The sequence below is a fragment of the Anomaloglossus baeobatrachus genome, chromosome 2, assembly GCF_048569485.1.
Source record: "Anomaloglossus baeobatrachus isolate aAnoBae1 chromosome 2, aAnoBae1.hap1, whole genome shotgun sequence".
Lineage (NCBI taxonomy): Eukaryota > Metazoa > Chordata > Amphibia > Anura > Aromobatidae > Anomaloglossus > Anomaloglossus baeobatrachus.
The window spans coordinates 719,880,042-719,904,101 of NC_134354.1; the positions used below are offsets into that span (position 1 = coordinate 719,880,042).

The window sequence follows — 24,060 nt, forward strand, 5'->3', positions numbered from 1 at the left end:
GGGCCAAGGTCGGCTTAGAAGCAGAGAGACCCTTGCGCCGCCCTGTGGTTAGCACAAAAAGAGAGGTGCACCGCCTAAGCGCAGCGGTGCGAGACACATAAATCCGGAGAGCACGCACCAGATCTAGAGTATGCAGCGCTTTTTCAAAGCGATGAACAGGGGCCGGACAGAAGGAAGGTAAGGAAATGTCCTGGTTAAGGTGGAAGGGAGAGACCACCTTAGAAAGAAAGTCCGGAGTCGGACGGAGAACCACCTTGTCTTGGTGAAAAACTAAAAAAGGTGACTCCGAGGAGAGTGCAACCAAATCAGAGACTCTCCTGAGAGAAGTTATGGCAACTAGAAAGGCCACTTTCTGAGAAAGACGATACAAAGAAACCTCCCTAAGAGGCTCAAAAAAGGGTTTCTGCAATACCGTGAGGACCAAGTTAAGGTCCCAGGGATCCAAGGGCCGCCGATAAGGCGGAATGATGTGAGGCGCGCCTTGCATGAAGGTGCGGACCTGAGCCAGCTGGGCGAGACGCCGCTGGAACAGTACTGACAGAGCTGAGACTTGTCCCTTGAGAGAGTTGAGGGACAGTCCTAGCTGCAGGCCGGGCTGTAGAAAAGACAGAAGGGTCGGCAAAGAGAATGGCCAAGGAGGATGGCCGGAAGAGCGACACCAGGACAGGAAAATTTTCCAAGTCCTGTGATAGATCTTGGCGGAGGAAGACTTACGGGCCCGAGTCATAGTGGAGATGACCTCAAAAGGAATACCAGAAGTCGTCAAAATCCAGGACTCAAGAGCCACGCCGTCAATTTGAGGGCCGCAGAATTCGGGCGGAAAAACGGACCTTGCGAGAGTAGGTCTGGACGGTCCGGAAGATGCCACGGCATCGCTACGGACAGTTGGAGCAGGTCCGGATACCAAGCTCGCCGGGGCCAGTCCGGTACAATGAGGATGACTTGACGGCCCTCCACTCTGATCTTGCGCAGGACTCTGGGCAAGAGAGCTAGAGGGGGAAACACGTAGGACAGACGAAACTGGGACCAGTCTTGAACCAGAGCGTCCGCGGCGAAGGCCTGAGGATCGTGGGAGCGAGCCACGTAAACAGGAACCTTGTTGTTGTGACGGGATGCCATTAGGTCCACGTCCGGAGTGCCCCATTTGCGGCAGATTGACTGAAACACTGCCGGGTGCAGGGACCACTCGCCACCGTCCACGCATTGACGGCTGAGATAATCTGCCTCCCAGTTTTCCACGCCTGGGATGTGGACTGCGGATATGGTGGACTTGGAGTCCTCCGCCCATTGAAGGATGCGTTGTACCTCCATCATTGCCAGGCGGCTGCGTGTCCCGCCTTGGTGATTGATGTAGGCAACCGCTGTTGCGTTGTCTGACTGGACTCGAATGTGCCTGCCCGCCAACAGGTGGTGAAAAGCTAGGAGAGCTAGAAACACAGCTCTGGTTTCCAGCACATTGATTGAAAGGGCTGACTCGGACGGAGTCCAAGTGCCCTGCGCTCTGTGGTGGAGATATACCGCTCCCCAGCCGGATAGACTGGCATCCGTGGTGAGAATCACCCAGGACGGGGCCAGGAAGGAGTGCCCTTGGGTCAGGGAGAGGGGCCGAAGCCACCACTGAAGAGAGCTCCTGGTCCGTGGCGACAGAGCCACTAACCTCTGTAAGGAGGAAGGCCGCTTGTCCCAACAGCGGAGAATATCCAGCTGCAGAGGGCGCAGATGGAACTGGGCAAAGGGAACAGCCTCCATGGACGCCACCATTTTCCCCAGCATCTGCATCAGGCGCCTGAGGGTATAACGGCAGGGCCGCAGCAGAGAGCGCACCGCTAGCTGGAGAGACTGCTGTTTGATTAAGGGCAAATTCCCAAGTGCCGGCAAAGTCTCGAACTGCATGCCTAGGTACGTGAGACTCTGGGTTGGAGTCAGAGTGGATTTGGGAAAATTGACAAGCAACCCGAATTGGGCTAGAGTGGCGAGAGTGAGCGAGACACTCCGCTGACAGTCTGCGCTGGATGGAGCCTTGACCAGAAGGTCGTCCAGGTAAGGAAGCACTGCCAACCCCTGGAGGTGCAGGACCGCAATCACTGCCGCCATGATCTTGGTGAATACCCGAGGGGCCGTGGCTAACCCGAAGGGGAGAGCCACGAATTGGAAATGATCCTCTCCTATGGCAAAACGTAACCAACGCTGGTGTGAAACTGCGATTGGCACATGTAGATAGCCATCTTTGATGTCGATGGACGCCAGGAAATCCCCTTGGGTCATAGACTGATCGCAGAGACTCCATGCGAAAATGCCGCACCCGAACATGCTTGTTGAGAAGCTTGAGATCCAGGATGGGCCGGAAGGTACCGTCCTTTTTGGGAACTAGGAAGATGTTTGAGTAAAAACCTCTGAACTGTTCCAGAGTGGGAACTGGTACAATCACTCCGTTTGCCTGCAGGGACGCCACGGCCTGTGAGAAGGCGGCGGCCTTGGAGCAGGGGGGAGTTGAGAGAAAAAAAATCTGTTTGGCGGGCTGGAAGAGAATTCTATCCTGTAGCCGTGAGATATGATATCTCTCACCCACTGATCGGAGACTTGTTTTAACCAAGCGTCGCCAAAGTGGGAGAGCCTGCCACCGACTAAGGACGTGGTTGGAGCGGGCAGAGAGTCATGAGGAGGCTGCCTTAGTGGCAGAACCTCCTGCGGTCTTCTGCGGACGCGCTTTTGGGCACCAGTTGGATTTCTGATCCTTAGCTGAGTTAGCGGACGAGGCGGAGGGCTTAGAGGACGACCTGATGGAGGAACGAAAGGAACGAAACCTCGATTGATTCCTACCCTGGGCGTGTTTCCTGGTCTTGGTTTGTGGCATGGAAGTACTCTTCCCGCCAGTAGCTTCCTTAATAATTTCATCCAGCTGTTCACCGAACAGCCGGGAACCAGCAAAAGGAAGGGAGCCCAGCAAGAAACTTCTTGGAAGAAGCATCTGCCTTCCACTCTCGAAGCCACAAGATCCTGTGGATAACAAGGGAATTAGCTGAAGCCACCGCAGTGCGGTGAGAAGCCTCTAGCATGGCAGACATGGCATAAGATGAAAAAGCTGAAGCCTGAGAAGTTAAGGCAACCATCTCAGGCATAGATTCCTTGGTGAGGGAATGCATCTCCTCTAGGGAAGCAGAGATGGCCTTGAGAGCCCACACTGCTGCAGAAGTCGGGGAAAACGCGGCCCCCGCCGCTTCATACACGGATTTGGCCAGAAGGTCAATCTGACGGTCAGTGGAATCCTTAAGTGAGGTGCCGTCAGCCACCGACACAACGGTCCGGTCTGAGAGCCTAGACACCGGAGGGTCTACCTTTGGGGAGTGCGACCACTCCTTGACCACCTCAGGTGAAAAGGGAAAACGGTCATCAGAACCATGCTTTGGAAAGCGTTTGTCAGGACAGGCCCTGGGTTTGGTCACAGCGGTCTGAAAATTGGAGTGGTTAAAGAACACACTCTTTACTCTTTTAGGCGAGGTAAACTGATGCTTTTCTGCCAGAGAGGGTTGCTCCTCTGAGACTGGCGGATTGAGATCCAGTACAGAATTAATAGAAGCAATCAAGTCACTAAAATCTGAGTCACCCTCGGAGAGATCGATGGGGTACATAGCCTCCGAGCCCCCCGTGAGGGCATCCTCCTCATCCTGAGAGTCAGCTCTTACGTCAGAGCCACGGGATGAGGAGGGGGAGGAAACCCTGCGCCTTCTCTTAGAAGGACGGGGTCTGGGACCTGATGATGAATCCTCTGTGAGCTCCGATGGACGGAGGTCAGAGGATAGGGATCCTCTGGCAAGAGTATTAGAGGCACCCTGTGAGGAGGGCTGATGCATATTCATCAAAGTCCTGGAAAAAAGTCCCATGGACTCAGCAAATGACTGGGCTATGGACCTAGAAAAGGATTCTACCCAGGCCGGGGGTTCAGTCACAGGTGCAGAAGCAGCCTGAGAGACCACTGGGGGTGAGACTCCAGGCTGTGGCACCGCCAAGTTAGAGCAAACATCACAATGTGGACAGGTGCTCGGCTCAGGCAGCAGGAGCTTACATGCAGTGCATACAGAATAAAGCTTTGGAGCCTTGCTCCTTGTGTGAGACATGCTGCTGGAGTGGGGGCTTTGCAAGAGAATGAACCCCAGGGAGAATATACAGAGGTGCACAACCGGAGACCGGCTGTGGCTTACCAGACCGCTGGAAGCGGTGTTGTGTGCCCTCCAGATCCCGAAGCCCGAACCTCCAATGCACAGCACCTCAGCAGGGATGCAGAGTGCAGACAGGCCCAGCGCAGAGTGAACTCTGCTTGAGAAATGGCCGCCGGAGCGAAGAGAGGGGACGGGACTAGGGGGCGTTCCTGTAGGGGACCGGGAACTGGAGGGCCATAGACCTGCAGGAGAGGAGACACGCCCCAGCAGTGGGGAGTGTCCCTCCCCTGTGCAGAACGGCCGCCGGGAGGAGCCGTGCCTGTCCCTCTTGCATGAGTGACATGCGAGGGAAGTTAATAGAAACTAGGCCTCCGGCAAAGCCAGGGCCTAAATTTAAGCGGCGAGGCTGACTCGCAGGCACCATCGGCGCGGTTCTCGGGCGAAAGCTAGAGAACCCGCCGGAAATGTCAAAATAAACACATTCAGCATACTCTCCCCATACAATAAAAAACAGGGACCCCCAACACATAAACGTCTCAGGTACTTAGCTGCTGAGACGCAGGGCCAGGTCCCTGGGGATGAGTGCTCCGGTCCAACAGAATCCTCAAGGGGCTGTGGATGGAGACCGGTCTCCTGCCAGGCATGGAGACCGTGCTGGCTCCCACTTCAAGCCAGAGCCCAGGAGGGATGGTGAAGGCGCACGGCATGTAAGGCTCCAGCCTTGGAAATCAACCTTAACAACACCGCCGACATAGTGGGGTGAGAAGGGACATGCCGGGGGTCCAGACGTGGACCGGCTTTTCTTCAATCTCTTTCCAAAAAGCAAAAAAATCATGAGAATGCATGTGTGGATGTATGCCTCCTGAACACAAAGTGATAAACTGGCTGGGACTGGCTCACCAGGGGGTGTATAAGCTCAGAGGGAGGAGCTACACTTTTAAGTGTAGTACTTTGTGTGTCCTCCAGAGGCAGAAGCTAAACACCCATGGTCTGGGTCTCCCAAAGGAACGATAAAGAAAAACAGATTTCTGAGTGGATTACAGTACCAGACATGGGTGAGATCTGAAGAAGGTTTCTCCACCTGCTGCTGAATTTTTTTATGAGGAAGGTTCGGATAAGTTTGCAGCAGGTCAGTATCTTCACTTTTTCCTATGCAGAGCAGTGAAATCTGCACATTAGGTCTGTTTCATACAACCAACTTTCCCAGACCAAGTACAAACTGAGTCTCCTGATAGTCTATGATGTTGTTGAATTCAGATCCGGAGACCCCCAACCAGTCCGTGCAGTAAGTCCTGAGAAATATGGATGTGTGAAAACCGACTTAACCATACAGAGTTAGCTTTGGATTGACCACAGATTTGCAGGAAGAGGAGTTGGAAAATTTGTGGCATATTTCCCACCCTGCTTGCTCCTACACAGCTACAAAATTATAGAACATGAAAATGTCAACTGAAGGGAATGGAAACGTTGGTTAGGTTATAGGCTACCAAAGAGGCATTTATAATACGGAGTTCTCTGATTAGATAGATACCTGTATGGACTGTCGAAGTTTCTGAATGCCTCTTTGTAGGTGATGCTCTTTGGGATTTGCTGCAATAAAGGACAGATCTCCCGCAAATAATGCAGGGACTCCAGACATGTACTCTGCCCTCCAGCGTAGGTTGGCAGCAGCGATGAAGGTGCACGGTCTGGTGGACTCTTCCAGGGCCAGCTGTCCGAGGTCTGTATAGAACTTCAGTGCCACAAGATTACTGTTCTCATCCGACAAATAAACCAGCGGAGCCGCACCTACAATATTCAACACTTATATATAACATTACACAGACAGAAAAACATTACATTTCAGTACTTCAGTTTTTGAAGTTTAAGGGTACGTGCCCACGATCAGCAGAAGCAGCTGTTTGGATGTAGCAAGTTTTTGATGTGTCCAAAATGCTGCGTATTAGGCCTAAGACACACGGCATAAAAATCGGAGCGAGTGGAATGCGATAAAATATCGCATTCCACTCAGACCAATATTAGCCATGTCAGCACACATGAGCGATTATTTTCTCAGCCCTAATCGGACTGAGAAAACAATTGCAGCATGCCGCCACTGTAATGCGATCCTGGTTTCTCTCGCACCCATTCAAGTCTATGGGGCAAGAAAAAAAAAAAAATTCGCACTGCACTCACAGTACACCGGTGTGCAGGGCGAGAATGGCAATAGCCGGCTACAGAGGAGAGGGAGATAAATCCCTCCCTCCACTCCTCAGAGCTGGCCCGTCCCCCGCAGCTGAGGTCCGCTCGCATAATCGGACCTTAGTCGCAGTGACACTCGCATGACACTTGGCTCCCGCTGTGCTGCCAATGTGAGCCTAGTATCATGCGAGGATCGCATTAGTCCCATGTGTGGCCGTGACCTTACAGTACAAGCACAGTGGATGAAATTTATGGAAATCTGCCCACTGTGCTTTTTAATGCTGGGTAAACTACCCTGCGGAGTGATTTTCCAAACAGCAGCATGACAATTAATTCTTATGGAAATGCTAGTGCTCTGAGCGGGAGAACACAGCCAATGTCCACTGCATCAGTAATCCTGCTCGTGGGCACGTACAGCGCAATCTCCAGCAAGGGACACTAGGGTCTCCACAAGAGAAATTATACTGCATGCAGAACGCGGGGAAGCCTGATCGGGGGCTCGTACCCTCAGGAGATCTTCATTTAGGATGAGCCCATGGAATGTTTTCATTTAACAGATGCAGGTGTTTGATTAAAATGTGCACACATATATGATATATATTTGCTCTGGCATATATCTGCTGTACAACATAAGACCAAGCCTGATGTGTTGCCCTAGACTTAGAGATTTTCAGAACCACATAAAGAAGGGAATTTTGTTTACTTACCGTAAATTCCTTTTCTTCTAGCTCTAATTGGGAGACCCAGACAATTGGGTGTATAGGCTATGCCTCCGGAGGCAGCACAAAGTATTACACTCAAAAGTGTTAAGCCCCTCCCCTTCTGCCTATACACCCCCCGTGCTCCCACGGGCTCCTCAGTTTTGGTGCAAAAGCAAGAAGGAGGAAAAAGAATTATAAACTGGTTTAAAGTAACTTCGATCCGAAGGAATATCGGAGAACTGAAACCATTCAACATGAACAACATGTGTACACAAAAAAACAGGGGCGGGTGCTGGGTCTCCCAATTAGAGCTAGAAGAAAAGGAATTTACGGTAAGTAAACAAAATTCCCTTCTTCTTTGTCGCTCTATTGGGAGACCCAGACAATTGGGACGTCCAAAAGCAGTCCCTGGGTGGGTAAAATAATACCTCGTAAGAGAGCCGTAAAACGGCCTCTTCCTACAGGTGCGCAATCGCCGCCTGAAGGACTCGTCTACCTAGGCTGGCATCCGCCGAAGCATAGGTATGCAACTGATAATGTTTCGTGAAAGTGTGCAGGCTCGACCAGGTAGCCGCCTGACACACCTGCTGAGCCGTATCCTGGTGTCTCAAAGCCCAGGACGCACCCACGGCTCTGGTAGAATGGGCCTTCAGCCCTGAGGGAACCGGAAGCCCAGCCGAACGGTGGACTTCGAGAATTGGCTCCTTGATCCACCGAGCCAAGGTTGATTTGGAAGCCTGTGACCCTTTACGCTGGCCAGCGACAAGGACAAAGAGTGCATCCGAGCGGCGCAGGGGCGCCGTACGAGAAATGTAGAGTCTGAGTGCTCTCACCAGATCTAACAAGTGCAAATCCTTTTCACATTGGTGAACTGGATGAGGACAAAAAGAAGGTAAGGAGATATCCTGATTGAGATGAAAGGGGGATACCACCTTAGAGAGAAAGTCCGGAACCGGACGCAGAACCACCTTGTCCTGGTGAACAACCAGGAAAGGGGCTCTGCATGACAGCGCTGCTAGCTCAGACACTCTCCGAAGTGAAGTGACTGCTACTAGAAAAAACCCTTTCTGCGAAAGGCGTGAGAGAGAGAAATATCTCTCATTGTCTCGAATGGTGATTTCTAAAGAACCAGCAGCACCCTGTTCAGAATCCAGGGTTCTAACGTCAGCTTGTAAGGAGGAACGATGTGACAAACCCCCTGCAGGAACGTGCGTACCTGTGGAAGTCTGGCTAGGCGCTTCTGGAAAAGAAGGGAATTTTGTTACTTACCGTAAATTCCTTTTCTTCTAGCTCCTATTGGGAGACCCAGACGATTGGGTGTATAGCACTGCCTCCGGAGGCCACACAAAGCATTACACTTAAAAGTGTAAGGCCCCTCCCCTTCTGGCTATACACCCCCAGTGGGATCACTGGCTGCTCAGTTTTAGTGCTAAAGCAAGAAGGAGGAAAGCCAATAACTGGTTCAAACAAATTCACTCCGAAGTAACATCGGAGAACTGAAAACCATTGAACATGAACAACATGTGTACCCGAAAACAACCAAAAATCCCGAAGGACAACAGGGCGGGTGCTGGGTCTCCCAATAGGAGCTAGAAGAAAAGGAATTTACGGTAAGTAACAAAATTCCCTTCTTCTTCGGCGCTCCATTGGGAGACCCAGACGATTGGGACGTCCAAAAGCTGTCCCTGGGTGGGTAGAGAAATACCTCATGTTAGAGCTGCAAAGACAGCCCTCCCCTACGGGGAGGCAACTGCCGCCTGCAGGACTCTTCTACCTAGGCCGGCGTCCGCCGAAGCATAGGTATGCACCTGATAATGTTTGGTGAAAGTGTGCAGACTCGACCAGGTAGCTGCCTGGCACACCTGTTGAGCCGTAGCCTGGTGTCGTAATGCCCAGGACGCACCCACGGCTCTGGTTGAGTGGGCCTTCAGCCCTGATGGAACCGGAAGCCCAGCAACACGGTAGGCTTCAAGAATTGGTTCTTTGATCCATCGAGCCAGGGTGGCTTTGGAAGCCTGCGACCCTTTGCGCTTACCAGCGACAAGGACAAAGAGTGCATCCGAGCGGCGCAGAGGCGCCGTGCGGGAAATGTAGATTCTGAGTGCTCTCACCAGATCTAGCAAATGTAAATCCTTTTCATACCGATGAACTGCATGCGGATAAAAGGAAGGCAAGGAGATATCCTGATTAAGATGAAAAGAGGATACCACCTTAGGGAGAAACTCCTGAATGGGACGCAGCACTACCTTGTCCTGGTGGAACACCAGGAAGGGAGCCTTAGATGACAGCGCTGCTAGTTCCGACACTCTCCGAAGAGACGTGACCGCTACCAGAAAGGCCACTTTCTGTGAGAGTCGAGAAAGTGAAACATCTCTCAGAGGCTCGAAGGGCGGCTTCTGGAGAGCAACAAGGACCTTGTTTAGATCCCACGGATCTAACGGCCGCCTGTACGGAGGGACGATATGACAAACCCCCTGCAGGAACGTGCGCACCTGAGAAAGTCGTGCTAGCCGCTTCTGAAAAAACACGGATAGTGCCGAGACTTGCCCTTTAAGGGAGCCGAGCGACAAGCCCTTTTCCAACCCAGATTGCAGGAAGGAAAGAAGGACAGGCAACGCGAATGGCCAGGGGGATACTCCTTGTGCAGAGCACCAGGATAAGAAAATCTTCCACGTTCTGTGGTAAATCTTAGCAGAAGTGGACTTCCTAGCCTGTCTCATGGTGGCCACGACCCCTTGGGATAATCCTGAAGACGCTAGGATCCAGGACTCAATGGCCACACAGTCAGGTTCAGGGCCGCAGAATTCCGATGGAAAAACGGCCCTTGGGACAGTAAATCTGGTCGGTCTGGTAGTGCCCACGGTTGGCCGACCGTGAGATGCCACAGATCCGGGTACCACGACCTCCTCGGCCAGTCTGGGGCGACGAGTATGACGCGGCCGCAATCGGATCTGATCTTGCGTAGCACTCTGGGCAAGAGTGCCAGAGGTGGAAACACATAAGGGAGCCGGAACTGCGACCAATCTTGCACTAAGGCGTCTGCCGCCAGAGCTCTTTGATCGCGAGACCGCGCTATGAAGGTCGGGACCTTGTTGTTGTGCCGAGACGCCATTAGGTCGACGTCCGGCACCCCCCAGCGGCGGCAGATTTCCTGAAACACGTCCGGGTGAAGGGACCATTCCCCTGCGTCCATGCCCTGGCGACTGAGGAAGTCTGCTTCCCAGTTTTCTACGCCCGGGATGTGAACTGCTGATATGGTGGAAGCTCTGTCCTCCACCCACATCAGAATCCGCCGGACTTCCTGGAAGGCTTGCCGACTGCGTGTCCCTCCTTGGTGGTTGATGTATGCCACCGCTGTGGAGTTGTCCGACTGAATTCGGATCTGCTTTCCTTCCAGCCACTGCTGGAAGGCTAGTAGGGCAAGATACACTGCCCTGATTTCCAGAACATTGATCTGAAGGGTGGACTCCTGCTGAGTCCACGTACCCTGAGCCCTGTGGTGGAGAAAAACTGCTCCCCACCCCGACAGACTCGCGTCTGTCGTAACCACTGCCCAGGATGGGGGTAGGAAGGATCTTCCCTGTGATAATGATGTGGGAAGAAGCCACCATTGCAGAGAGTCCTTGGCCGTCTGGGAAAGGGAGACTTTCCTGTCCAGGGAAGTTATTTTCCCGTCCCATTGGCGGAGAATGTCCCATTGAAGTGGGCGCAGATGAAACTGCGCAAACGGGACTGCCTCCATTGCTGCCACCATCTTCCCTAGGAAGTGCATGAGGCGCCTTAAGGGGTGCGACTGACCATGAAGGAGAGACTGCACCCCTGTCTGTAGTGACCGCTGCTTGTCCAGCGGAAGCTTCACTATCGCTGAGAGAGTATGAAACTCCATGCCAAGGTACGTTAGTGATTGGGTCGGTGACAGATTTGACTTTGAAAAGTTGATGATCCACCCGAAGGTCTGGAGAGTCTCCAGCGCAACATTCAGGCTGTGTTGGCATGCCTCTTGATAGGGTGCTTTGACAAGTAGATCGTCCAAGTAAGGGATCACCGAATGCCCCTGAGAGTGCAAGACTGCTACCACTGCCGCCATGACCTTGGTGAAAACCCGTGGGGCTGTCGCCAGACCAAATGGCAGAGCTACGAACTGGAGATGGTCGTCTCCTATCACGAAACGTAGAAAACGTTGGTGCTCTGTAGCAATCGGCACGTGGAGATAAGCATCTTTGATGTCTATTGATGCAAGGAAATCTCCTTGAGACATTGAGGCAATGACGGAGCGGAGGGATTCCATCCGGAACCGCCTGGCGTTCACATGCTTGTTGAGCAGCTTTAGGTCCAGAACAGGACGGAACGAGCCGTCCTTTTTTGGAACCACAAAGAGATTGGAGTAAAAACCTTGCCCCTGTTCCTGCAGAGGGACAGGGATCACCACTCCTTCTGCTCTTAGTGAGCACACCGCCTGCAGAAGGGCATCTGCTCGGTCGGGATGTGGGGAGGTTCTGAAGAACCGAGGCGGAGGACGAGAACTGAACTCTATCCTGTACCCGTGAGACAGAATGTCTGTTACCCACCGGTCTTTGACCTGTGGCAGCCAAATGTCGCAAAAGCGGGAGAGCCTGCCACCGACCGAGGATGCGGAGGGAGGAGGCCGAAAGTCATGAGGCAGCCGCCTTGGAAGCGGTGCCTCCGGTTGCCTTCTTGGGGCGTGAGTGAGTCCGCCAGGAATCTGAGCCCCTCTGCTCCTTCTGAGTCCCTTTGGACGAGGAGAATTGGGTCTTGCCGGAGCCTCGAAAGGACCGAAACCTCGACTGCCACTTCCTCTGTTGAGGTTTACTTGATCTGGGCTGGGGTAAGGAGGAGTCTTTACCCTTGGATTGTTTAATGATTTCAGCCAATTGCTCACCAAACAGTCTGTCTACAGATAGTGGCAAGCTGGTTAAACATTTTTTGGAAGCAGAATCCGCTTTCCATTCCTTTAACCACAAGGCTCTGCGCAAAACCACAGAGTTGGCAGACGCCATTGCGGTACGGCTCGTAGAGTCCAGGACAGCGTTGATAGCGTAAGTCGCAAACGCAGACATTTGCGAGGTTAGTGACGCCACTCGCGGCACTGCTGGACATATGATAGAGTCCACCTGTGCCAGACCAGCCGAAATAGCTTGGAGTGCCCACACGGCCGCGAATGCTGGAGCAAACGACGCGCCGATAGCTTCATAGACAGACTTTAACCAAAGGTCCATCTGTCTGTCATTGGCATCTTTAAGTGAAGCCCCATCCTCCACTGCAACTATGGATCTAGCCGCAAGCCTGGAGATTGGGGGGTCCACCTTTGGACACTGGGTCCAGCGTTTGACCACGTCAGGGGGAAAGGGATAACGTGTATCCTTAAGACGTTTGGAGAAACGCTTGTCAGGATAAGCATGGTGTTTCTGGACTGATTCTCTGAAGTCAGCGTGGTCCAGAAAAGTACTCAGTTTAGGCTTGGGATACCTGAAATGGAACTTCTCCTGCTGTGCAGCTGCCTCCTCTGCTGAAGGGGCAGGGGGAGAAATATCCAATAGGCTATTGATGGCCGCTATAAGGTCATTTACCATGGCGTCACCATCAGGAGTATCCAGATTGAGAGCGGTTTCAGGATTAGACTCCTGATCACCCTCCTCTGTCTCATCATGTAGAGACTCTTCTCGCTGAGACCCTGATCCGCGTGATGACGTGGAGGGTCTCTCCCAGCGAGCTCGCTTAGGCTGCCTGGGACTGTCATCTGAGTCAGAGCCTTCAGCCTGAGATGCCTGGGACCCCCTTAAGGCACGGATTAACTCCAGCTGAGGGGGACCGGGGAACGTTGCCGCAGCAGTGTCCATGGTCTGAGTAACTGGCCTGGCCTGCAAGGTCTCTAGGATCTTTGTCATAGTGACAGACATCTTGTCAGCAAAAACTGCGAACTCTGTCCCCGTCACCGGGACAGGGTTCACCGGTGACTCTGCCTGGGTCACTACGTCCACAGACTCCGGCTGACGAAGTGGCACAGGGACCGAACATTGCACACAATGGGGGTCTTTGGAACCTGCCGGTAGATCAGCCCCACAAGCGGCACAAGCAGCGTATACAGCCTGTGTCTTGGCACCCTTGCGTTTTGCGGATGACATGCTGTTGTCTCCTCAGAGCAAGATAGGGTATACAGCCAAGAAGCGACCTTACAGTGCAATATATATATAAATGGTACAGAGAAAAAAGTACACCAAAATATCACTGTGGCACTAGTGGGGCCAGCACTAATGTGCTGCTTACCGCCCGCTGAACGCGGGTGTGTGGTCGCCAGAAATCCCCTGTCTGGGTCCCCCAGAGCCTGTGTCCGTTCTCCAGCCAGACTGCATGTAGGAATGGCTGCCGGCGTCCTATGGAGAGGGGCGGGCCCTGGGCGTGTGCAGACAAAGAGCGGGAAGCCTGCGTCCTACTGTGCTCAGTGAGAGGGCTGGAGTATGTAAATAAGACTCCAGCCCTCGGCGCTGACGTGTTGTCGTTCCATCGTACAGCGTCTCTCCCCTTCCCTGAGTGACAGGGTGGGGGCGGGAACGAAGCGGAGCTAGGCCGCAAAAGCCGGGGACTAAATTTATAAGCGACGCCGTCGTAAAAGCACGGTCGTCGCTAAGTCCCCGGCGCACTACAAGTCTCAGCCGCGCCGCCGCTCCAGGGGCGGCCGGCGCGGCAGTCCCCAACACAAAAAGTCACTCAGAGTGACTGTAACCCCAGCGCGCAGCGCTACAGTCCCCGGCGCACTAGCACACCCAGCAAGTCTGGAATGTGCACGGCCGTCCATACGGGGACACAGAGTACCTGAATGTTGCAGGGCCTTGTCCCTGAATGGTACCCAGCTCCGTATCCAGCAGGTTCTACGGGTCTGTGGATGGAGCCCGGCCTCAGGGCTTGGGGGCCGGTAAGATCCCACTTCCTCAGAGCCCCTCAGGGGGATGGGGAAGGAAAACAGCATGTGGGCTCCAGCCTCCGTACCCGCAATGGGTACCTCAACCTTAACAAACACCGCCAATAGGAATGGGGTGAGAAGGGATCATGCTGGGGGCCCTATATGGGCCCTCTTTTCTTCCATCCGATATAGTCAGCAGCTACTGCTGACTAAACAGTGGAGCTATGCATGGATGTGTGCCTCCTTCGCACAAAGCTTGAAAACTGAGCAGCCAGTGATCCCACTGGGGGTGTATAGCCAGAAGGGGAGGGGCCTTACACTTTTAAGTGTAATACTTTGTGTGGCCTCCGGAGGCAATAGCTATACACCCAATCGTCTGGGTCTCCCAATGGAGCGCCGAAGAAAACACAGAGAGCGCTGAGACTTGTCCCTTAAGGGAGTTGAGCGACAAACCCTTTTCCAGTCCAGATTGAAGGAAGGACAGAAAAAATGGGCAAGGCAAAGTGCCAGGGAGAAGAACCCTGAGCAGAGCACCACGACAGGAAAATTTTCCACGTCCTGTGGTAGATCTTGGCGGACGTTGGTTTCCTAGCCTGTCTCATAGTGGCAATGACGTCTTGAGATAATCCTGAAGACGCTAGGATCCAGGACTCAATGGCCACACAGTCAGGTTGAGGGCCGCAGAATTCAGATGGAAAAAACGGCCCTTGAGATAGCAAGTCTGGTCGGTCTGGTAGTGCCCACGGTTGGCCGACCGTGAGATGCCACAGATCCGGGTACCACGACCTCCTCGGCCAGTCTGGAGCGACGAGGATGACGCGGCGGCAGTCGGCCCTGATCTTGCGTAACACACTGGGCAACAGTGCCAGCGGAGGAACACATAAGGGAGCTGAAACTGCGACCAATCCTGAACTAAGGCGTCTGCCGCCAGAGCTCTGGGATCTTGAGACCGTGCCATGAACGTCGGTACCTTGTTATTGTGCCGGGACGCCATGAAGACGACGTCCGGCACCCCCCAGCGGCAACAGATCTCCTGAAACACGCCCGGGTGAAGGGACCATTCCCCTGTGTCCATGCCCTGGCGACTGAGATAATCCGCTTCCCAGTTTTCCACGCCTGGAATGTGAACTGCAGAGATGGTGGAGGCCGTGGCTTCCACCCACATCAAAATCCGCCGGACTTCCTGGGAGGCTTGCCGACTGCGTGTGCCGCCTTGGTGGCTGATGTATGCCACCACTGTGGAATTGTCCGACTGAATTCTGATCTGCTTGCCTTCCAGCCACTGCTGGAAAGCTTTCAGGGCAAGATACACTGCCCGTATTTCCAGAACATTGATCTGAAGCGAGGACTCTTGCTGGGTCCACGTACCCTAAGCCCTGTGGTGGAGAAAAACCGCTCCCCACCCTGACAGACTCGCGTCCGTCGTGACTACTTCCCAGGATGGGGGTAGGAAAGATTTCCCCTTCGCTAATGAAGTGGGAATAAGCCACCACCGAAGGGAAGCTTTGGTCGTCTGAGAGAGGGAGACGGTCCTGACGAGGGACGTCGGCTTCCTGTCCCATTTGCATAGGATGTCCCATTGAAGGGGACGCAGGTGAAATTGCGCGAAAGGGACTGCCTCCATTGCTGTCACCATCTTCCCCAGGAAGTGCGTGAGGCGCCTCACGGGGTGTGACTGGCCTTGAAGGAGAGATTGTACCCCTTTCCGTAGTGACTGCTGTTTGATCAGCGGAAGCTTCACTATCGCTGAGAGTATGAAACTTCGTGCCAAGATATGTCAGCGATTGGGCCGGTGTCAGATTTGACTTTGGAAAATTGATGATCCACCCGAAACCCTGGAGAGTCTCCAGGGTAGCGTCAAGGCTGCGTTGGCATGCCTCTAGAGAGGGTGCCTTGATCAGCAGATCGTCCAAATACTGGATCACCGAGTGACCCAGGGAGTGTAGGAGCGCTACTACAGTAGCTATAACCTTGGTAAAAACCCGTGGGGCTGTTGCCAGGCCGAACGGCAGTGCCACGAATTGCAGGTATTCGTGTCCTATGGCGAAGCGCAAGAAGCGCTGGTGCTCTGGAGCAATCGGTACATGGGGATAAGCATTTTTGATATCGATTGATGCAAGGAAATCTCCTTGGGACATTGAGGCGATGACGGAGCGGAGGGATTCCATCCGGAACCGCCTGGTTTTTACCCGTCTGTTGAGCAGTTTCAGGTCCAGGACCGGGCGGAAAGACCCGTCCTTCTTTGAGACCACCAACAAGTTGGAGTAAAACCGTGGCTCTGTTGCTGAAGAGGAACAGGGATCACCACTCCTTCAGCCGTCAGAGTGCGCCGCGCCTGCAGAGGCGCCTCGGCTCGCTCGGGAGGCGGGGATGACCTGAAGAATCGAGTCGGGGGACGTGACTTAGACCGCCATGCATCAGAGCTCCTTTGTCTTTCTGAGACCTTGTGGACGAGGAGAATTGGGACCTGCCCGCGCCCCGAGAGGAGCGAAACCTCGACTGCCCTCTCCTCTGTTGGGATATGTTTGGTTGGGACTGGGGTAAGGATGTATCCTTTCCCTTGGATTGTTTGATGACTTCATCCAGACGCTCGCCAAACAACCTGTCGCCACAAATTGGCAAACTGGTTAAGCGCTTTTTTGGAAGCAGAATCTGTCTTCCATTCCCGTAGCCATAAGGCCCTGCGGAGTACCACCGAATTGGCGGCCGCAACCGCCGTACAGCTCGCAGAGTCCAGGACAGCACTAATAGCGTTGCCGAGGTTTGGGAGGTAATGGATGCCACTTGTGGCGCGGCCGTGCATGTGGCTGCTTCAATTTGCGCTTGACCTGCTGAGATAGCTTGTAGCGCCCATACGGCTGCGAATGCTGGGACAAAAGAAGCTCCGATAGCTTCATAGATGGATTTCAACCAGAGCTCCATCTGCCCGTCAGTGGCATCTTTGAGCGAGGCTCCATCTTCCACTGCAAGTAATGATCTAGCCGCCAGTCTGTGAGATTGGAGGGTCCACTCTGAGACACTGAGTCCAACCTTTAACCATGGTGATTCTGGACTGCCTCTCTGGAATCAGAATGGTCTAGAAACATACTCGGTGTACGCTTGGGGAACCTGAAGCGGAATTACTCCTGCTGATATCTGACTCCTCCGCCGGAGGAGCTGAGGGAGAAATATCCAGCATTTGATTGATGGACGCAATAAGATCGTTCACTATGGCGTCCCCGTCTGGAGCATTACGATTGAGAGCGCCCTCAGGATCAGAATCCTGATCAGCTGTCTCCGCATCATCAACCGGAGATTCCCCCCGCTGAGACCCTGAACAACATGATGTCGAGGGAAATTCTAAGCGAGCCCGCTTAGTCGGTCTGGGGCTGGGGTCTAAGTCAGAACCCTCAGCCTGGAATGTATCCCGGGAGGACATTGTTGGTCCAATTGAGGGGGGCCAGGGAACAATGATTCAACAGAGTCCCTTTGCTGAGATACCGGCCTGGACTGCAAGGCTTCTAGTATCTCAGCCATAGTCTCAGAGAGTTTTGCAAACGCCATCCCCGTCACTAAGGACCGTGTCAACAGGTGTCTCCCCCTGGGCCCCTCTTAGCAGATGCTCTGGCTGAAGAAGAGTCACAGGGGCCACACATTGCACACAATGAGGGTCAATGGGACCTGCCGGCAGCTGGGTCGTACAAGCGGCGCAGGCAGCATAATAATCCTGTTTTTTTTTTTGGCACCCCTGTCTTTGTGGGCGCCATGCTATTGTTTTCCCTGATTAACACAAAAGGGTAAATAGCCATAATGAACTGTGCTCATACAGTGTAAAGTATATAGTGATAACACAGAATGTATCAATACACTACAGCACCATGGGGCTAACACCACAGGTGCTGCTTACCAGCCGCCTAAAGCGGTTGTGAGGCCACCAGAGACCGTGTCTGGGTTTCCCAGGGTTTGTCCCTCTCTGCAGCGTCGTAGGAGCTGACAGGAAATGGCTGCGGCGTCCTGACGAGAGGAGGGAGCCGTGGGCGTCTCACACAGTGCACAGTGAGGGGAGTGGAGTATGCAAAGCATGCTCCAGCCCTCATGCTGCTCGTTTGTCCCTCTCTTCCGTGCAGCGTCCCGCCCTTCCCCCTGCCTGTCAGGGCTGAGGGCGGGAAAAAGGAAGCTAGGCCGCAAGAAAGCCGGGGACTTGAGTATAAGCGTCGCCGCCGTAAAAGCGCGGCCGACGCCGAAGTCCCCGGCGAACTACAAGTCCCAGCCGCGCCGCAGTTTCACATGGCAGCGGCGGTTAGCGCGGTAGCCCCTACATATAAACACACTCAGCGACGCTGAGTGTGTAATGGCACATATAGACCCGGTCAGCGCCGCGGCCCGGTGCACTAGCACACCCAGCAAAGCTGAGGTGTTGCCGTGGGCGGTCCCTACAGGGATACAGAGTACCTTCAAGATGCAGGGCCATGTCCCTGAACGGAACCCGGCTCCTATCCAGCAGTCTCCACAGGAGTTGTGGATGAAGCACGGTCTCAGTGCCTGGAGACCGATAGGATCCCACTTCACCCAGAGCCCTGAGGGGGATGGGGAAGGAAAGCAGCATGTGGGCTCCAGCCTCCGTACCCGCAATGGATACCTCAACCTTAACAACACCGCCGACAAGAGTGGGGTGAGAAGGGAGCATGCTGGGGGCCCTATATGGGCCCACTTTTCTTCCATCCGACCTGGTCAGCAGCTGCTGCTGACCAATCTGTGGAGCTGTGCTGTGCATGTCTGCCTCCTTCGCACAAAGCATAAAAACTGAGGAGCCCGTGGGAGCACGGGGGGTGTATAGGCAGAAGGGGAGGGGCTTAACACTTTTGAGTGTAATACTTTGTGCTGCCTCCGGAGGCATAGCCTATACACCCAATTGTCTGGGTCTCCCAATAGAGCGACAAAGAAAAAAAGCATTTGGGGCAGAATTGTGTTATTTAGAGCTACGTGCCGTGTTCGGATACAGGTTGTGACGTGACCCTATTATGGCAGATGCAATGTTTCAGCATGTAGCACTGGTCTTACAGGCCATTATACCTGGTTTTAGTTGTGTACAGATCACCAGTCCCACCACATCCACTTCTCCATACGTAGCAGTGAAATGAGGCTCCACAAACTGACTAAACTCCGTCACTTGCCGCACAGTGTAAATCTGCTCCAGGATATCCTGTAGGGGCTTATAATGAACATTTACATGTTATAATATGTAGGATATAACCCTCACTGATGGCTCATCCCACAGCTTCTCTTACCGGCAGCTCCTGGAACTGGGTCTTCTTGGTGGCGGTCAGCTGCACCGCGGCCGTGTCAGACCTTCCCTTTGACTGGGAAGCTGCCAACTGATAGATCTTGAAACGTCCTCCCTCCTTTAGCAGTGACACCACATCAGGTAATGGCCGCCAGATGTTTAACATGTAAGCTGTGATAAAAAAAACAAACCGAAAACAGACAGCACAATATTACCACGTTACCCATCACCTGTCTCGAGCTTATGGTGCTCAGTCTGCACATTTCACAAGTCTTCTGCCATCTACACGGCGCCATCATTGATCTAAATGCTACAAAACGTATGGGGTCTAAGGGGAAAACTTTTCTCCTTGCGGAGACTGACAAACCAATCTGGCTGCCAGTAAGGAGTCTTATAGCTACAATGCTCCTCTGGGAAATATTCAAATTGTCTCTGCAAGGAGAAAATATTTCCCTTTAGACCCCACTATAGCTTCTTATACAGCCAGATCATGTGGCTTTTTTTTTTTTTTTAAATAAATAATTTAAAAAAACAAACAAACAAAAAAAAAATGATGTGTGCTCCCTCCTAATTTCTATACCCAGCCAAGATAAAGCCAGCTGAGGGCTGGTATTCTCAGCCCGCAGCCGCCTGGTATTGCCGCATCCATTAGATGTGACAATCCTGGTTCTTTACCAGCTCTTCCCGAATTGCCCTGGTGTGGTGGCAATCGTGGTAATGAGGGGTTAATAATAGCGCACAGCTACTACTAAACCCTAGGTTAGTGATGTCACATGTGTCTATGAGATACCTGCATCACTAACCTCCAAATAAACACAGACACCAAAAAATCCTTTATTTGGAATACAATACAAAAAGACACCCTCCTTCACCACTTTATTAACCCCAAACATGGATTACGCCAGACCTGCACGGTGTTTGGGGTTAATAAAGTGGATATAATAATAATAATAATAATAATAATGTGGATATTCAGCTCTGCTACATCTGAATATCAGAGCGAGTGCCATAGAGCACAACAGCTCGCTGTGAGCTCCAGAGGATGAATGAGCTGCGCAATGAGTGGTGACGTTACTCAGGTCATATTACTGCACCCATTCTATGCCGCCTTGCAAAAAAAAAATTTTTTGCCACTGTTTTGTGCCAGGAGGTGCACATTTGGTGTTGAAATCGTCGGCACCAAATTTCAGCATCAAATTGCACCTCCTGGCAGAAAACAACTATTTTTTTGCATTTTTGGGCCAAGGGATGCAAATTGGGTGCTGAAATTTTTACACCATATTTCTGCACCCAATGCGTAATGTATACAGTGACGTTGTGTAGAATGTGTGTACAATAGATGCTGATTTCATGCGCTCCAGATGCTGCCTCTCCCATAGACAGAGTGGGAGCAGCATCCAAAGTGCACGAAATAAGTGACATGTTGCTTTTTTGAGCGCAGCGATTTGGATTAAAATTTCAGCATCCAAATTGTTGCGCTCTTAAACGCAACGTGCGGATGGATTATGCACAATCTTCATAGATTTTGCTGGGGACGCAGGATGCATGCGTTTACGTTGCAGTGCAATATGCAGCGTAAACGCATAAAATTACGCAACGTGCGCACATAGCCTTAAGGTCCTGTCTCACACACAGATAAATCTGCGGCAGATCTGTGGTTGCAGTGAAATTGTGGACAATCAGTGCCAGGTTTGTGGCTGTGTACAAATGGAACAATATGTCCATGATTTCACTGCAACCACAGATCTGCAAAAGATTTATCTGTGTGTGTGATGGGGCCTTTACTTTGTGTTATTGTCTGGATTACTTATATTTGCATAGGTCCCATTACGTTCTAAGATTGTTACCATTTATATTACATGGGGAGATGACTGACTTGGTGTTCCCAATATAACATAATTCCTACCCTCTAAGGGGTTCTATTTTTGGAGACATCATGCATGTGTGTGTTATTTTAATCTTTTTATCTAATAAAATTTAATTGGCTATATGCAGTTGCACATGGGGTTCGTGCTTTATATTTTGTGGTTTAAATATTCCCCACTTCTGAGATTGTGACGTTGGTGTTGTTGTGTAGTGGGGAAATGTTAAAAAAAAAAAAAAAAAGTGGCCTGGAATCCTACAAAACAAATTTAAAGCAAAAAGGTCCTATTGCGAGAGAACACGAACCTGAGTTATCGCCATCATCTTTGTAATCCACAATCCGTAGCTTCAATACCGGTGTTACATCCCTGCGTGCCCCGCTACCAGCTTCCTGTTCAGAGGACTCCATGGCTTTCCTGAATTCCGCCTGGATCTGAGCTTGCCTTTTATCATTTAATATCTGCCTTTGATGGTTTAGGGCCCTCTGCTGTTCACTACTTAGACACAACTGAGAAAACAGAAACATTAGTCAGTGGAGAGGAATAGTTTCTTAAAACAAAATCAATTACTTTATATGTAATGTAACAAACAGCAGAAAAACGAGCAGAAGCAGCAACCAGAAGAAGCCAACGAATGGCGAATCTGTGTCATGCGGTGTTCAGGTCGACACTCGCGAGGTGCTGTGGCGGCATTGGCCTCTGTTTACGTTGCAGAGTCCAGCAGGCAACCTGAGGTCTCCCAGTTGCTCAGCCGGGTGTTGGATGAGTCTTTCCACTGCTTTCCAGCCCTGCAAGAGTTAATTCCTGTGGAGTTGTGTGGAGCTATTGGAGACTCAGGTTGCTAATTCCTATTCAGCTACCTCGTAAATTTAAGGCTGGGGAGTCTGTTTGTTTGCTGCCGATAATAGCTTCAGCTTATGCTCCTGCGATTCTGGTCTTTGTGGTGAACCTATTTTTGGTGACCTGTAGTTTACCATTTAAGTGGAGTGTAAATTTCCCTGTTGTGCGTTTACTTCCTTCTTTATTCTCTCCTGTACATGTATAGTCTCTCCTTTGTGTTTGTGTGCAGTGTGTAAGAGATTTGGTTGTTTCCCCTGTCTGTGACATTTGTTAATTTTGCAGGGTTTGTTACGGTATGTACAGCCTGCCCCAAGGATGGGGGAAAAGGGGAGTAAAAACAGGGCTCAGATAGGAGTTAGGGTCACGCTGGGGGCTCAGACCTGCCTAACATCAAGCAAACTTCTGAGATGAGGGACAGCACAGGGACCCCCAGTCTGAGGGCCAGTATAGGTGTCCCTATTTAGTAATTTCATACCCCTGATAATCTGGCAGTGAACTTGGCGAGTAAAAATGTACAAGAGCAACAATGCCAAGAGAGAAACAGAAAAAGGTAGCTGCCCAGGGCAGATGTCTTCCCATGAGCTATTTTTCTGCTGGTGTTATGAGACAATCATCCAAGAAAGCAAAAAAGTGAACACCTGGTACAGTTTGGTAAATGTTGTGAAGACCAGGTAGAGGCTGAATTTGACACGTTTTATATCTTGGATCTGTTAGAAGCAAGTACTTTTTCCATCATTGCACTGGCTCCATCGTCATTGCCGGAGATTCTTTGCTGACATGGCTCTGGGGTCTGCCTGGAAAGCCTAGCTCCAGGCCAAAAGCAAAGCTACGAGGGTGGAATGATGAGCTGACTTTTCGTCTGTCTTTGCATGTTGTAACTTGGAAGAATATGGTATACATAATCTAACACTAGTCATTTTCGTGTTCATTTTAATACTCCACCTCCTAGATGTTTATGTCATATTTCATACCTCAAAGTAGTTGGGATCGGGCTCGTTCTGTAGAGCTTCGTATAGCTCGGAACCATCCTGAAGAGCGCGGATCTGTGGTTCACTTAAAGTCTGGCGTCTTGGTCGTTTCTTCACAGCACAAACTGAAAAAGCAAAAATATCTCTGTATTAACGTTTAATTAGTCGCGTGGGATGCATTGGACCCCAAGCAAATTTGTTTTTGTGAAATTTCTGCAAGTATGCAAGGTTGGTTACCGTCCATTTCGGTGGCATCCTGTCGGGTGCCCCTCCCTCAGTGCATCGTGAGACACGGGGTAGACTACACGTGCCCCAGCCACGTGCTGCGACTAATACTAAGTATTTTGAGGCGACTAACTGAAGGCTAACTCCATGTCCTAATAGATGGCAGAGTGCTGTGATTTTTATATATTTTAGCATCTTCAAATGCCCTACAAGCAATACCAGTTTGGGAACATATGGGGATAAATCCAATCACGAAAGAAAGAAAAAAAAGTTGTTTTGCAAGGAGTGAAAACCAAATCTATGATTACTATTTGAAAGGGGGGCAACTTTGATTACAAATGTATCTATGTTTGGCATCTGCAAACCTAAGGAATGGGTGAGATCTCGATGTGTTACATACATTGCATGCGGTATAACTTTGTAGATAACGTGTTCCTACCTTCCTGCTTTTCGAAGTCTTCCTGAATCTTGACAAATAAGACTTCGAGATTCTTCTGCTGCTTTGCCGAGTGTCTTTCTGCCTCCTTTACTTCTGCACGTTCATTGCGAAACACGTACGTCCCATTGCACATTTTCTCCATCCACTTCGTAAAAATATAGACAATTGTGTATTTTAGACCCGACATAAAACCAAATATCAAAGTGCAGCAGCACACGGTGTGCACCAAGGACGATCATGGCCGAAAGTGTTGCCACTCTTGAAATTGTTCCAGAAAACGAAGAATTTCTCCCAGAAAATTATTGCAATCACATGTTTTGTTATACACGCACATTTATTTTGTGTGTATTAGAACAGAAAAAAAAAAGCATAAAATAAAAAAGGCAAATCGGTCATAATATCACACAAAACTGCAAACATGAGGCGTACAAAATTGTTGCCTCCTCAGCTTGGTTGCACGCCCTTTGGAATAAATAACTGCAATCAATAGTTTCCTATAATCATC

The 24,060-nt window shown here is 51.4% G+C and overlaps 1 protein-coding gene across 1 annotated transcript in view; it reads right to left on the bottom strand.

Annotated features, from left to right (window-relative positions):
• The window catches only part of BRCA2 (BRCA2 DNA repair associated), a 213,149-nt gene that overhangs the window by 31,085 nt on the left and 158,004 nt on the right, over positions 1–24,060 (bottom strand). The window contains exons 19-24 of the mRNA XM_075337343.1: positions 23,556–23,700; positions 22,895–23,016; positions 21,391–21,592; positions 19,226–19,392; positions 19,011–19,149; positions 5,689–5,945 (exon numbers count right to left, since the gene is read on the bottom strand). Of these exons, the coding sequence (XP_075193458.1) occupies positions 5,689–5,945; positions 19,011–19,149; positions 19,226–19,392; positions 21,391–21,592; positions 22,895–23,016; positions 23,556–23,700 (1,032 nt within the window). The remainder of the gene's footprint in view (positions 1–5,688; positions 5,946–19,010; positions 19,150–19,225; positions 19,393–21,390; positions 21,593–22,894; positions 23,017–23,555; positions 23,701–24,060) is intronic.